This window comes from Schistocerca cancellata, chromosome 7 (genome assembly GCF_023864275.1).
Source record: "Schistocerca cancellata isolate TAMUIC-IGC-003103 chromosome 7, iqSchCanc2.1, whole genome shotgun sequence".
NCBI lineage: Eukaryota > Metazoa > Arthropoda > Insecta > Orthoptera > Acrididae > Schistocerca > Schistocerca cancellata.
The window spans coordinates 54990779-55007915 of NC_064632.1; the positions used below are offsets into that span (position 1 = coordinate 54990779).

Sequence of the window (17137 nt, forward strand, 5' to 3'; positions counted from 1 at the left end):
TGGGGTGTCACGAATGCACTTTGCATCTCATACGTGGCCTGCTGTGTTGTTGCTTCCATGAAATCGAACGGAGTTTCTGTAACAGAAACGTATGAACAGCGAACTCCGTTCGATGTCAAGGAAGCATTTATTTCTATACGCAGAAACTTAAGTACAATAAATACTCCCTTATTCTTGCAGTTGATGGTACAGATAGGACCTATCCTGATAGAAACTATATGAGTATGTCCGAAACAAATATCTATTTAGACTGATCCTCGTTACTGTTACGTACAACATTCAGTTCCTGATGATGTCGGCTTCATTTCTCTTGAAGTTCTTTGTGCTTACTCTTTAATGTTTATTTTCCTCTGTTCTTACTCGTCTTCAGACTGTGCAGCTGACTTCTATCGTAACAAAAGTGCATCTTCCAACAGCCATTCCCCATCAAGATCCTGTATTGGTGTTGTACTAATAGCAAAGTAAAATGAATATACTTGATCAGTACCAGCAGTGTTAGAGTTGACGTGAGATCTGTAACTCAACACGAGAAATGCCAGACAAGGTAGTCTCTTCTGATTTAACGACAAAACAAAACTCGCAGCTCCTTAAGATGGCGGTTGGGTCGGTCTTCGAAATGTGCATAAAATGGCAGCAATAGTTCGGCTGAAATCCCATAAATACGTCTTCAGTGGCGTTACTGTACAGGACCGCGTCGTGTACGTCCATCAACATCCACAGCTCTGCAAACCGTCTGAAAAGCGTTATCCCAACGATATTCAGACGCACGATCATTTGCAACAAGGACTAGGTCGTGGTAGCATAGCACAAATCGCACACCAGAGATGGACGGACAACTATTCTGACATGTAGATGAGGATCATGGAATAATTGCGCGGAAAATGGCAAGCCTCATTCTTATGTGGTTAGTCCTGCAAGAGTAGTTAATTCATCCAATTAATTTATAGCGCAGGCTACAAAGCACCATACTGCATGCCAGTTTAGCCGGTGGCTTCAGAGAAAGAGTGCTGACCGGCAGTCGACAACGTTCATTTTGTTTACATTCAAGGTGAAATTCCCAAACAACGGTATAATACATTGCCACGATAAACACGTGTGAACAACGGCGAATCCTTGAGCTGTCATGGAAGTGAGGCATCAGATTTGCTGTATTATCAACTTCCGGGTGCCAGACTCTTCAGGGTGGTATTTACCTCCACAGATGGGTGTACGGGGTGTCGTAGGAGAAATGGTCAATATTCAGGGACATAACAGGAACTACCATTCGAAGCAATATAGTCCAGTAAACATGGGCTCTAAAACGCATATCTCAGGAGAGGTGAACACCTATTCATCTTCGCTAATGTGAAACACATTTTTTCTACTGAACAAGTGCTCGTAACTCTTTAGGTATGCATTTTAGAGCCCATGTGTGTACTAGATTCTTTTGCTTCGAATTATCGTTCCTGACATGTGTCTGAATATTGACCATTCTTCCAGGAACGCCCTGTATACGTGTTATTTATCAAAAAATCTGCGCTGTTGGAAAAAGTTACCTTTGCTGAGAAATGGGTATGTCTTATGCTTTGCGGGACACCAAAAGCTTTTTTACGCATCCTACCGACTTTAATTAACCCAAAAGTTCAGTGAATGGTGAACTGATCGAGGCCATCCACTTATCTTTCACCTGGGCATAATCTTTTCGATTTCTGGCTATGCTGACATTTAAAATCACATCTATAAGCGGACAACTTAGTGGAGCAGGAAATCATGGACTGACAGATGTGTTCACACCAGTTACTGATACTTTGAGAAGGGAGCTGATGGGTGTAAGCGTTATTAGTAACCTTCATTTAGTGTCAGTAGACAGATGGCTTTCGTTGGACAGAATAGCATGTTAAAAAGACATATTTTGTTTTCAAACGTAAATACATAGGACTTCTCCAATTTTGGCAACTACTGTGACCTATAAGAACTGTTTTTCTCTCAAGAATGCATGGACATAACTCATTCTTACATTTCTCAAAACGGAGATACGGTTGGTTCCATTTCTGCCCGAGTAACTAGTTGTGCAACAACTTCGCTCACCATTATGCGAAATTTCTGTTTGAGTCAGTAAATATACAACATATTTCGCTGATAAGTGGCAGCTCGTCAACTAGAGCTTGTTTGATTTTAGAACACTGATGAAACTTAGTTTTCGTTAAGCATATATGTAAGAACGTGTTCGTTATTGAATATTATGAATACAAGTGGTAGGTGGATTATGATAAATGTGAAAATGAAGGCTTTACTCTTAGTGTAGAATACAAGGCTTGCTTGGCAATTTTTCTGTCTCTCTGACTATGACTGTGTGCGAAAACATGGGAGACAGCGTAGCTCTGCAATTTTTGGGCCGATTACGACCATATAGAACTGTCGAAAGTTAAGCTTAAAACTATGGAAACTATGTCAACTCCACCAATTACAGGGGTAAAAGGAATCTTGCAGAATTTTTGTTTTCCATGTAATACACAGGAACGGTAAGGAACTCTAGATTATTGGGGAGATGGGGGGGTGAATGTTACGGACGTAATTCGTATTAATCACTTCTACCATTATAGCCTGTCTCCTAGTTTCTAACGAAAGGTAATAGGAACCATCAACTGTAATAGGTGAAACTGAGATACGAGGCAGTCGATTTCTGCAGGTTGACCATGTAAAACATGGTGCAAACGAGTAAACTATATCAGTGGAGGAGACGATGCTTCACGTTGCAAATGAGTGATTTTTGTCACTGGAGGAGACGATGCTTCGCGTCAGTACTGCTTTTAGTAACCTCATTGTGTCCTGTAATCCGTTGGACCTTCTTACGTAACACCACTTCATAACCAATGACTTCGTGTCATCAGCAGTAATACTGCCTGCAACTACTGTACGCGAGATTTATGTGGTGTCAGATTAGAGCCTTCCGCAAGTCATCAGTGTTAGGCTGATAGCTGTTGTTGCACCTACGGCTTATGACAGAAACTTTATATGTGCCAATGATTTTACTTGATGTTGCATGCATTTGTTTTGATGTGGTATGCACAGCCATAGTTTTATACTGCATGTAGGTGTTGTGTGTGAACTTTTCTTTCTTCATCAGTGGACTTTGTGTTTCTTCGACGTTTTATCGCAGCATGCGACAAAACGATTCCATTATTGGTTACAAAAAAGATTCGCATGCCAATACAGTATTGTTGTGGTAACGTACAATGACGTTCATTGAACAAGACACTGTGCCAAAATTTTTCCCCAGGCTTTATATGGTAAAATATGCTTTTTTTCTTGGTACGTGTTCCGTGATTGTTGAGCTTTACGTTGCCTGTAGCTGCAGTGCAACTGTAGGTAAGTCTGTGTTACGAGTCTGAAATGACCGTGATCCGTCGTGCTGTTAACGTTTCGTGGAAGTGTAACATGAGAATATTTTCATCAAGGATAGACTGGAAGTTGCTGCATGTTAGTAGCATTTGAGGAATACTACGTTGGCTTTCTTCACTGGACCGCCTTAGAAAGACTTACTTGACGGACATTGAAATCACAATGCCATTAACATACGCCTACAAGAAACGTAAGTTGATCCCTGTCAGATGAGGGTACAGAAGAACTTAAATCAGCAGAGTCTGGTCACGAAATAATCGAAATGGTTTCTAATACACGTATTCTTGCACGGCTTCATAGGGTGCGTGACTTAGTTTGTGGTATGTAGTGGTTTGTACTCGATTAGCGACATTGACAACTTGACGATTCTCTCATATCAAGAAATCGCTCTGACGTGTCTCACATGCCCCACGAGTAAAACTCACCTGGGGCAGCATGAACGGTTATCGGGAGGGCATTGCGTGGAATCAAGCCATTGACATGTTTGCGAACAATACAATGGAAAAAGCTGGGACTCTTATGAGAATTTAGCCATGTGGCCAGTTTCCAGAAGCAACCCACAGACATGAGAGTACAGTGTTCTTTTGAAACTGGATGTATGGTCGTCCATTGAGGTATCATGAAATATTATCTGGTCATTATTCACAGTACAACTGTTTCAAGCTAAACTATCGTCATGAGAAGAGTAGACTATTCCCACTGAATTCGACGTAACATCTGTATCGTCATCCCGAAACGAGCAGACTTGCAGAGCAACATAAAGTCAAGTTACTACGTGCTAAAAAACACTCTCTTTCCAAGTTTGTGACACCCATCTGAGGATCGCATCTCGTACAAATTGAAAGACGTACTGCAGACATTTAGTTGCCCAGTATTTGTTTACGAGGTAAATTTGTTTCTGTGGTCTCGCTACTGTTACTTGTTGATTTTCTATTCGTGGATATTATTTCACATTAGCGCATTCGATATAACTATGATGTACAAGAGCTGACCGCTGGAGATGTAATTTCAAACGGGATAATTAAAAAAAAAAAAAAAGCAGCGAGCGCTGTTAACGGGAGATTATAATTTGTATGATAGTCACGTACGAGTAGTCAAACTCATATTAATTTAGCCCCTATAGTTGAAGTTTTACTTTATACCAACGGCTTGTGGTGAAATCTGAATCGATGCCATCTCGCCAAAACTTGGCATTACAAACGTTCTGGTATGCTTATATAGATGTTAGTTTCTTATTTGTGATATTCATATTTTGGTATCTCAGACACTTCTGAACTACATTTCTGCAAGGAAAATGTTACAGAAATTTCTGGATGACAAGAAAATTAGCTTTCTAAGTCTTTGACATTTAGACCCTCACGAAGAAAGGTTTTAATCGTTCTTTTAAAAGCCACATCACGTTTACAGCGAATGAACTGTAGTGAGAGACACTGCGAAAACACTTTCATTTTCTAAACTCGTTGAGACTCTAACCTTAACCATCTTAAAGATGCTGGCTAACACTTTTTGGAGGATTGTTACAAATACACAGGTGCATCTGTATCAGCTCTGCCAGGAATGCTTAATTCTCAAACAAATAATAGTATCGCCTTGCATTTTTGCGTGTATTGTCTTTCACAAAGAGTAAAATGGTGCAGTGTCGAAACACTGCACTCGCACGAAGATGGAACTCGGTTTCAAATTACAATTTCGTCGTTGTCGTGTAGGTATCATTAAACCATTCCAGGAGAATGCAAGGACTTCTATTCAACAAGGCAATGACACACACATTTTGTCATATTGAACTGATGTTCGTGTCTTAATGTCAACACTATTGCGGTAACAAGCTGCACCTTTTTCGCTTTTTTGTTCGGCATCTTACCGTCAATGGAATTCTTGGAAGAAATACGTGATGCCATTGTATTCAGTCAGTTGAAATATGTCGTACGCCCATGGCGATATGGACTGTGCTGACGTTACTCGACGTGAGGTGACGTGCTTTTTCACTTTATAGTCTTGTACGTAGCAGACACCAACTGGAGTGTATTGTTTGTGACAATGAACTACTGTGGAAAACATTGAGCAACGGTTGCGCTACACGCAAAGGAGAGGTCAGCCATTAGAACTAAGTTTACATTGTCGACCAACAGAGGATGAGTAGCTCTGGATTTAGAGTGGCCTTGGTCGCTACCACAAATCCTCATTTCTGCGAAAATAAAGACTTACCGGCTCGTCATTCACTTACGGGTTTTGAAGTGAAAGGGGCCCAAGTAAAAATCTTTCTCAGATTCGTTCTGTCGCGTGTACGATGTCCCACAGTCATGAATAATGTAAATTCAGCGGTAGCGGGACATGTATTCTCTACAAAGGATGCCAATGAGGGTATCTTTCAGCGCCGCTACCGATCGATTCGTTTGAATGCTTGAGAGGTATATACGTGAAAATATACTTCCGAAGTAGTTCACCGCGACGCCCAACATCAGTTTTTGGATCCCTTTCCTGCATTATCAGTACGCACTGGAAAAACGTCGCAGAATAAATAAACGATTACGTCCATTGCTGAAAACGGTTTGCTACTGCCGAAGATAAGTTTCCAGGCAGCCACACAGAAACCTGCGCTAGTAGCCGATATATTGCGGACAAATGTTTCAACTTATGTTGTTAACCAGTCTAAGCTATATACATGTTAAATCTAATCAAAGCGTGTAAAAAAATAGAACTAAAGTTACTTATCCAGTGAAAAGAAAATTACTGGGAAGGTCTTTTAATAATTCAAATGTTATTATTTGAATTTTCCTGAATCATTCGGACTTAGGGCCACGTAGTAAGACTTAACACATAATAGCAAGTTGCACGAGTAACAATGAATTTAATTCCACTGAAAATTCTTACTAATGATTAAAAAAGTAGACCGTTGCAAAACTTAAAGAAAACTGTTGAAGAGTTGAAATGCTTGTTCGAATATTGCATAAAAAGGAAGTCTAACCTGACAGTAACAGTAACTACATCGTGTTCTGATTTAAAAAGTACGGAAGAAAGTTACATAGTACCCAATGATAGATAAGATGAAACTATACGTGTTAATACCTGGTGGTTGTAATTCAACTGACACAGTTCCAGTGATGAAGTGCAGGCTGTATAAATCGCGGGACGCTGAAATAACGTTGTTACGTTTATTAATCGGTGCGCTCACGGAGAGCACTGAGAAAATAGTTGCACTTTGTGCCAACAAGCGAAAATATGTCGCTATTAGCAGCCAGAATGCGGAATGTTCCCTGTTTTACGTTAGTATACTGTTTGTCATCTGGCGACGTGTGTTGATTTCTTGTTTGGAGTGAGTGGTGTAAAGTATTAAGAAGGGTGAAGTTTTATGTAAGAAACGCAGTGACTGTTGAGAAGAAAGTAAAGTTGTTTTATCAGAATAGCAGCACTGCGTTGCGGGGATATCGCAGGCAGAAACAACTGCCAGGTGGCCCCACGTCAATGAAGAAAGTGATCGAGAAATTTGAAACAACACGTAAATTAGGTGATGCGGCAGGGAGAGGGAGGCAGAGCATTCCAACGACAGTTGATGACTTGCTGTAGTTATAGTCGACTGTACAGAACATGCCTCAAATCCTGCAGCCAGTGCTCCAGCTGTGTCAAGGGAATTCTCTCCTCTAGTCAACAGTTCAAAAGAATTTACGGCACAGTTTACATTGGTATCAATTCAAGATTCAGAATGTGCACAAAATGAAGCCCCATGATGGGCCAAAATGCCATGACTGTGTCCTTAGTTTTATTTTTTTTGGGGGGGGGGGGGCGGGAGGGGCATGGAAATGGATGGCATATGGCTGGAAATATACACTACTAGCCATTAAAATTGCTACATTAACAAGAAAAGCAGATGATAAACGGGTATTCCTTGGACAAATGTATTATAGTAGAACTAACATGTGATTACATTTTCACGTAATTTGGGTGCATAGATCCTGAGAAATCAGTACCCGGAACAACCGCATCTGGTCGTAATAACGGCCTTTGTACGCCTTGGCATTGAGTCAAACAGAGCTTGGATGGCGTGTACAGGTACAGCTGCCCATGCAGCTTCAACACGATACCACAGTTCATCAGGAGTAGTGACTGGCGTATTGTGACGAGCCAGTTGCTCAGCCACCATTGACCAGACGTTTTCAATTGCTGAGAGATCTGGAGAATGTGCTGGCCAGGGCAGCAGTCTAACATTTTCTGTATCCAGAAAGGCCCGTACAGGACCTGCAACATGCGGTCGTGCATTATCCTGCTGAAATGTAGGATTTCGCAGGGATCGAATGAAGGGTAGAGCCACGGGTTCAAACACATCTGAACTGTAACGTCCACTGCCCAGTGCCGTCAATGCGAACAAGAGGTGACCGAGACGTATAACCAGTGGCACCCCATACCATCCTGCCAGGTGATACGCCAGTATGGCGATGACGAATACACGCTTCCAATGTCCGTTCACCGCGATGTCGCCAATGCGAACAAGAGGTGACCGAGACGTATAACCAGTGGCACCCCATACCATCCTGCCAGGTGATACGCCAGTATGGCGATGACGAATACACGCTTCCAATGTCCGTTCACCGCGATGTCGCCAAACATGGATGCGACCATCATGATGTTGTAAACAGAACCTGGATTCATCCGAAAAAATGACGTTTTGCCATTCGTGCACCCAGGCTCGTCATTGAGTACACCATCGCAGGCACTCCTGTCTGTGATGCAGCGTCAAGGGTAACCGCAGCCATGGTCTCCGAGCTGATAGTCTATGCTGCTGCAAACGTCGTCGAACTGTTAGTGGAGGTGGTTGTTGTCCAGCAAACGTCCCCATCCGTTGACTCAGGGATCGAGACGTGGCTGCACGATCCGTTACAGCCATGCGGATAAGTCATCTCGACTGCTAGTGATACGAGGCCGTTGGGATCCAGCACGGCGTTCCGTATTACCCTCCTGAACCCACCGATTCCACATTCTGCTAACAGTCATTGGATCTCGACCAAGCGAGCAGCAATGTCGCGATACGATAAACCGCGATCGCGATAGGCTACAATCCGACCTTTATCAAGCTAATCATTTGCATATCACAGCATCTTCTTCCTGTCGGTTAAATTTCGTGTCTGAAGCACGTCATCTTCGTGGTGTAGCAATTTTAATGGCCAGTAGTGTATTTGTACTTTGGACGAACTCTGCATGGTGCCTTGAATGCACAGAACTGTTGGATGTGAGGCTCTGCTGCGACACGTGTTGTGCAGAAATTTCCACTGCACTCAGCTGATGGAACTGTGGGATTGACTTCCCTAGCTCCCCCATTCTCGGTCAGCTTTTCTTTGAGGAAATGACATCTCGCGGCCTGTAAGGTGTATTAATGTGTAAAGTGACATCTGCTCGTTATAAGGACCTCCTTGTGCAACACGTGATCCCACCTTTTCCAGAACGCAACATTGTCCAGACCACTATTTTCATGCAAAATGGGGCAACACCATCACACGTCACTTGAGAGGTGAAAGATATGCTTCGAGAAACCTTCGGTAAAGATCGCTTCATTTCTAGGCAATTTCAAGATAAGTGGCGTTCCAGAGCCATCGATCTAAATCCGTTTAACTTACAGTTGTGCGGGTATTTCTAAGATCGTGTTTATCGGGGATGATGACGGATAAGATACGACTACATGTCACTGATTACACTGGAAATGCTGTGAGAAGTTGTCGACCATGCTATGTCCCGACCAACAATGCCATACGCGCATTTCATTTCAAGGATGCAGCGTGATGCTTAGTTGGGAGACCGTGTGAACGTGTTTCGTAACTTGTGATCATATCCTAATTAACGTGCCAGAACCGCATGTACGATGTGTTTGATCATTCCTCCCTTTTTCTTACACCCGCACCACATACTGACTGCTTGCAGGGCATGTTTTCACTTGGTGGCACAGGGTAGCACTATATTTTTTTTTCTGGAGAAGGCCGATTATTGAACATACCTGTAATGTTTCAGCGTCCTTCGGTGTATACAGCCCACACTGCAGCACTAGAAACACTGTCACTTCGATTATAAGCACCTGGTATAAACAATATTTAGCCACACACAGTCTGTCTACAGTTTGTTTCAAGTTTAGTTCATTATTTGGTAACAAATCATAGAAGTAGTGCTATGATGTCTTACTCGCCTTAATGACATGCATTATCATAAGTTTTACTAAATACCATATGAATAAATGTATGATACCTGTTCAGTAATGTAATAATATATTCTAAACTAATTTGTAATGTCTTCATATGAAGTTTAAAACCTAACATTCCACGTAAAGCTGTCACATTCTGCCTTTTCCATTTGTTTTAATCTGTGTTTAATATGGCTAATAATCTAAAACTGCTAATAATAGATAATAGTCACTGCCCGAAAAGTTAAGTAATTTATCGTCACCAAACAATGTTAAGAAAGCAATTACCAGCAGTACATATAATTTATGTTTTAAGATTTACAGATTTTGTTAATAATGTTCGAAGATTTCCAGTAATTAAATTTGCCATAACCTCAGTAATATTGATTTCTTTATTTTGTAAAGAAAATAAAGTTTTCTCTCGTGGTTCCTACAAAAAAATATTGTGATTTTGCGGAAGATTCTTCAGTAATGAAGTTTTAAGATTGATCATTTATGATAAAGCTCCTTCCGGTACATGGACTAGAATCAGGACACTGCTCTTTGCAGACCGTGCTTTTCCTGTCGATCTGTTGGACTAAATTTCACAGATGTTCTCGAAGCGTCAACTCTGCCTCCTCGCCATGTGTTTCTAACAATTACTGCGTCTGTTTCAAGCTTTGGGGCAGTTAGCAGTGTGTGCTTGATCGACTAATCGAAAGTGCTGTGCCCGTTAAAGGGAAATGCTGGTGTTCGATTTTCGGTTTGCCATAAAGTATTTTGGTAAAAAGTTAAGCACAGCCGGCATTCTGCCAAGTAAGAAGAGAATCATCTCAATTAAGGAGGGTCGTTCCTTCAAACTCGTATGAATACGCCAGAAAGGTAAAGAGTACACTTAAAATAGATACGTGTCATGCTTATTATTCTTTTTTCCCACTAGATACGTGTCATGCTTATTATTCTTTTTTCCCACTTTACCTAAAGTGTTAGAGGTAGAAAGGTGCACAGCTACTCAATTTGTGCTCGTTGCAAAAGAGAAAACAACGTTACTCTGAAAACAATTGGGCAATACATTTGAATTGCCAATACAGACTATAAAGCGGGCATGTTTATGAAGCCTTCGTTTGCTGCAGCTACGGTACGTTCCGAAATCAGGGCCTTCATTGTTACTAGGTGGACAGGAATCAGTCTGGATGCCTGTAGTAAAATTTTCTGTTTAAATTGCTAGTACAAATATAGAAAAAAATCAAAGCGAAGGTCTAATTTCTTTTATTTCATTCAATATTAAATATTGTACGCGTTGGGGAGCGACGTCGGTCGTCGCTTATTCTGGTGGGGTATTGGGCAGTGACAGTGCTTACATGTGTAGATCCCGCTGCACTAGGTGCGGCGGAGAGCGAGTGCCTAGGCTAGCGGTGAGTGTTGGCGTTTTTCCAGGTACAGCGGCTATGAGGACTACGAGGAGGGCGGCGGCGACTATTACGACGCGGCAGCTGCCTACCCAGGTAAGTCGTGACCCTCGCTGTCAACTCTCCTCCTCGCTGCGCGTCATCTCTTCCTCTCTCCTTGCTCCCACGCCGTCTCTGTCGCTCTCTCTTCCCACGAGATTGTAGTGACTCTCCAAGCATAATCGTCTTTTCTGTGCCTGAGACTGCATTTCACGACCACCGTCTCACTGTCAAAAGCGTAAGGAGAATGGTTGATTACGGTTCATTGATTTGTTGGTTGTTATGCTTCCTGATATTGGCCGTGCACATAAACAAATTTAGTTTCATTGACGATAATCACTTTCAGGTACAAAGAGATAGCTGCATTCTTTTTATTTTAAGCCAGCCTAACTATATGCCTATTGTTCTGTCATCTGCTTCCATCTCTTTTTTTGAATTACAATTTTTGGCCGATTTTTCTCAAATTCTTATGCATCCTTAATAGATTTTTCAAGGCCTCGCTGCTTCGTATGTAGATGTCTTCACGGTCTTTCGATACTACTATACTAGGCACTTGAGTTTCTGTCTGTGGTGGTCCTTGGTGTTATCCTTGTCATGGTGTTGCTGAGGTTTGTCAAAAACAGGAAAATTGGTAGCAACAGCTATAATAATGCAAGAAATGGAAATAACAAAGAAACGAGCAATCAGTTTTACAGAAACGTACACCGGAACCTTTCTTAAATGAATGACATTTTTAATGTTTCACAGTCCCTATTTTCCACCCGTTTCGTCGAACAAGCGTCATAATTAACTAGGCTATCTTGCTGTGTTTGCTACGTGTCACTTCCTACCTCGAAAGGGAGGAACAGAAATACCTACACTTCATGGTTGTGATAACAGACACGTATATCTGACCAGTTACATTGCTAATAGAATGAAAGGAAGGAGGCTTATCACTAGACAAGACTTCTACAATTAATAAATGAAACTGGTAGGCATTCCAAGATCGCACACTATTGGTATACAATGGAAGTAATCTCCCTCTGCAAGAAAGGGAAACGCAGTGACTGTAAAAATTATCGTGGCATCAACCTTCTAAACCCAGTCAATAAACGCATGAAAAATATCACAGAACATTTAGTCCTAGGGAACAAAATGGATTGAAACATGACCTTAAAAGATCTTGAGAAGGCTTTAGCCATGATAGCATATGGAAGATATGTCCGAATAGATATCCATTTGGGCATATCACCTAATAGAAGTAATGAAAAGTCTTTATAAAAATAAACAAACGCAAATAATGGCGTTCTGAGGAAAGTATCCAGTCTGATCAAAAATTGTGTCAGATAGTTCAGCTCTATAACAATCTTCCAAAACTGTTACTGAGGGTGTGATATTGAAAATACGATACACCCATTGTCAGTGTTACCGTTAGCAAAACTTCATTCCCTAAAGTCCAAAAAGAGACCATCATAAAATTCAATGGAGTACGGGCAGCTCCAGTCTTATGCCATGGGAAAAAAGTGAGTTACGACAAAAGAGAACAAAAAAAAAAAAATTGTACAGGAGACACGAGGTTTCTGAAGAGGAAGAACAGAATTACATAGCTTCATCGTGAATGAAAAATCCAAAAGTATCGTGAAAATAGAAGGCGTACCATTTATGTGAATGCCAAATCATAGAATTCAGCAGAAAATTCGGAAACCAAAGCCGAACGGGAAAGGAGATAATGGAAGACCTCGGAAAAGATGGGAATGATTCTGTAGGTGATTTCGGATCAGTCAGTAGCCTGATATGGAAAGGAAGATGACGACGACAGCAAGTAAAGGCATTGTAATGATACTTACGTTAACACATCGTCGTGCTAAATGATGAAATTTTTTACCTTCTCTGATAGCTTTATGAATTTTTCATGCCACTGGTATGTGCATCATAGTGACACTGTCGAACGTAACATTTTATTTAGCCCAGTTCTTTGTAATCCCCCCTCCCCCTTCTACCACAAACCATCACATTATTCAAGTGTAGCTGCCTGCAGCGCTATCGCTTTAAGTCACCTAATGTTAAACTACTTGGATCACAAGTACCCGCCCGCACATCCGTAGTCTATATAATGCGGAGATTACGTCAGATGTCGCGCGAGTCGGACCCGCCATTGTAAAAGTAAGCGGACATTCTTGCATTGTGAGTAACGAAGATGTAACAACAGAATGCGTCGGTCAAAAGAGCTTAGTGACTCCGAACGTGGGCTTGATGTCACTAATAGTGATGCGATTTTGTAGTTGACTCGCGAAGGATCGGACGAGGAATATCGAACATTGCGGAGGAGGATGTGAGAGAGTGAGCATGAAATCAGCGGGAGGAGTCATTGGTGAGTTCCAAAGTGCTACCAGCTACCAGAGTCACGGTATTCAGGGAGGTAAAAAGAATGTGGTGCAGTGGACCGCCAGCTCCTCATAACCGCCGGCCGGAGTGGCCTTGCGGTTCTAGGCGCTACAGTCTGGAACCGAGCGACCGCTACGGTCGCAGGTTCGAATCCTGCCTCGGGCATGGATGTGTGATGTCCTTAGGTTAGTTAGGTTTAATTAGTTCTAAGTTCTAGGCGACTGATGACCGTAGAAGTTAAGTCGCATAGTGCTCAGAGCCATTTGAACCATTTTCCTCATAACCCACGCAGTTTTGTAATCTGTGCAAAGCGACGTTTGAGGTGGTGTAACGAGAGACTCCACTGGGCAATGGATGACTGAAAAAAAGTAACTTGGAGCGATAAATTAGGCTGTACCCTATGGAAATCTATCGAAGGGTTTGGGTTTGACGAATACGTGGAAAACATTACATATCACCATGTGCAGTGCCAACGTTGGAGATGAACCTATGGCATGGGGTGTGTCTCGTGGTTAGAGTGTGGTTATGTTATTGAGCTTAAGAAAACTCTAAATCGGAAGGAAATGAACACATTTTACTGCACTGTGTACAGTAGCGTAACCATTCAGAGACGTGATTTTTTTCTGTCAGCACAAGGTGCCTGCCATGAAGCAGCATCTGTGAGAGACAATGGTATATAGACAACAGTATTCCTGAAATGGACTAGCATGCGTAGAACCTCAACTTGAACTCACTGGAACACAGATAGGATGAGTTAGAAGTCCACGTCACACCAGACTCCAGCATCCAACATTACTACCTTCTCCGATTTCGCTCTTGGGAAAGAATGAGCTGCCATTCCTCCACATACATTCAGACGCCTCATTGAAGATGTCCCCAGCAGAGTTCAGGCAGTCATAAAGGATGGACACACCGTTCAAGTGGTCCGCTAATAGGTGTCCGGAGACTTTGACCAGGTAGTGTATATGCCGTTGCAGTCCCCCAATTATCGCTCCAATGCACGGAACCTATACCTTTCTTCCTTATTCCTAAATCTCTCTCCCTGATTGTAGTAAGCCGAGCTATCGCAGGTCAGTGTCTCCATTTATTCACTGGGACCATTAGTGAAAATCGGTCTCAGTACTGCATGGTCTTACATTAATACACATTATCACTCGTATATTGTAAAATGGTGGTTCTGTTCTGTTAGGCTGACGTCATCGATGTGTTACTACACAGAGCAGCGTCGCACGTAGTTCCTTTCTGCAAATGTACATCACTTATGAACTTGCAAGTCTCTTCGATCGTACCTTGTGGATGTCGACATGAGTTTGGGGTTGTTTCATACTTTGTATGTTAACGAAACTACTCGCTGTGTTCGTGTATCAAGGAAGATGGTCGTAAAAAACGGATTTAGATGTACTTGCGCATCATGTAATTGAGTGATGTTTTCTCCTGCATTTAGGAGTGAAGACTCAGCGAGTGCTTGGAAACTCCTGCTTGGGTTCTGCTACGCAAATAGGCGCTGAAAGCTGTGTCACTGACATCTCACATTGTGCAGCATGAGTTTCCTTATTGCTATTCAGACCTCTGCTGCCGTCTATATCTTAACGATTTTCCCGGCAGCGAGCAATTTTCACATTAATCGGAAAAAGCATCTAACGCCACTGCTCCGGGATTAATTGTTATTGCTTCCACGCCTACCTGACCCTGGCTGCTCCGTTGTAATAAGGTAAATGATGCTGTGGTGCTCTCTTGGAGCTTCGTCATAGTATTATTGGCTACGCAGACATCATGTAGATTACTTATGTAGACAGTACAAAAACCTACGTACAGGGAACAGACTCTTCACATGACTAAGGAACTATTTGTCGTGGACTATTAATGCGCAACTATTTTTCAATGAATGTGTCCTGACAGTTTTATAAATTGCCTAAAAGTTGACCAGCTCAGTGCCGTTTTACGAGCTCTTACCACCTGACGGAAAACGTTGTGTACGAGCTTTGACTCAAAACGAAGCTGATGTAGCTAATTTGTGTTCTAGCCAAATGGATTCCATGACTGGCAGCTGTCTTCAAATTAGAATCGGTTCAAGTCCAAACAAATACTGATTCGTTCCTTCTCATGGTCAGAAAATTTCTGCTTGTTGTTTTCCACGGGATTGCGCAGGGACGGAGAGCAAAGTCACGTCTGTAGATGCCACTGCCACTGAATTGATGGATTTCGACGAAGCATTTCGCTGTATAAGAACACAATGCGAGACAATAAAACCCTTAACACGTTACAAAAAATGTTTTCTTAGCAATGCAAATAGTCACGTTGGTGTTTTGTCGTAGATGTACGTTGCATGTTGCCTACCACTGTTGCATTGTCTTGTGATATCGCACAGCCCACCCTAAATAGCAGCGAGCGGTCGTTATTTTGCGTCTTTGACAGCACACTGTATTTACGTGGTAGATCGGAAGAAATGTATGTCATCTGTATTGCCGACATGTTCAGGTAGCATCTCGCATTGACAGCTGTAGCTATCCCAAAACAGACGACTCTACGAGCAGCCTGACACGTTGACAAGCATCAGCAACATGTTCTGTGGCGTATGTAATTTCACAAATGGTGCGGTCTGTCGGCCAGTACCGGATGCATGGTGCTGTATCCAAAACTTTTCAGTCATAGTGGCACCAAAAACTGCGCGAGATACTGGAACGACGGCCTTTTCATGCTGCGTGTGGTTGCGGCAGGCGTCCTGCTCAATAGTCTCGTTACTATGGCCCGGCGTGACCACGTGGCAGTGCCTCACGCGCTGACGGGTGACCGTGCTTGCGCGACTATCGATCTGACGGCCGGCGTGTAGCGCGGCGCGCAACTTCATGTATATTCATCACGCCGGGAATAGGAGCCGCCGCGGCCGCGGCTACCACGAATGGCAGTTGACAGCCGCACCACGGCAGATTGCTGGGCTTGCGCTGTTTCTAAGCGTACAGTTACTCGGCCGGCCTGGCACAGTCGCCCGACTTGAAATCTGAAATAAAACTTGATCCCGAAAACGTCAGATAGGAACACAGAGGCTTTAGTTCAACAGAACACTTACAGTTTGCCAGTATACATTTCTGTCAAAGAGCGAAGAATCCATTTATCAAAATTTATACTTTCTAGACTAAATAAAATCCTCAAAGAAACTCGTTTTAAGTATGATGCTTCTTTTTGTCCCCGTAGTCTTTTAAGGTGACAGGCGTCCCACAAATCAACCAACCACCCAACACCCAGAGCGCCCTGGCTTTTCTACAGCGTGCGTGTGGCTAGTATTTCTGTTCTTTGTTCAGCTATCCATGAAGTGTTTCGTTTGCTGGAGCCTCTGCCCGGTATTATCCGGAGTAATATCTCGATTTACTTCTTCTAGCAGGTGCAGGAGCCAAAAACACGCTAATATTCACAAGTTACGACGTTGCTAATCCCTCGTACTTGCGCCGTGTACCTATTCCACGTTTGGAATCTACAAATCAAGGTGTCCATTGAGGTATTTTTTCTGCTGTGCCCCACGCAGTGCCTCGTTTTTATTGTGAAATCCATGGAGCATTTATTCATAATAATGTGAGTCTTGTACTGATGTTCTAGTGACGTGTCGATTCGCATTATTACAAAATATTGTGTATGTAGTCAGAGATAGATCGGGTACCTAATGTTTTTGGAAAATTAAAGAGACCCGTGGAGGAATGAAAAGCATGTGTGCGAATTCTGTCAAGCCACTACTAAACAAGGATTGGGATGCTGGAAGCTGGAAAACAAGTAATCTAGCAGATGCCATAATTCGCACGAACGCGAAGTTTTA

At 42.5% G+C, this 17137-nt stretch overlaps 1 protein-coding gene across 3 annotated transcripts in view; it reads left to right on the top strand.

The window, feature by feature from the left end:
- LOC126091847 (KH domain-containing, RNA-binding, signal transduction-associated protein 2-like) overlaps positions 1–17137 on the top strand; it is a 537235-nt gene that overhangs the window by 507586 nt on the left and 12512 nt on the right. For all 3 annotated transcript variants that reach the window (XR_007521268.1, XM_049907106.1, XM_049907107.1), the window contains exon 6: positions 10958–11025. Coding sequence is in view for 2 of the 3 variants with exons in the window: in XM_049907106.1 (XP_049763063.1) it covers positions 10958–11025 (68 nt within the window). In the remaining variant the exon portion in view is untranslated. The remainder of the gene's footprint in view (positions 1–10957; positions 11026–17137) is intronic.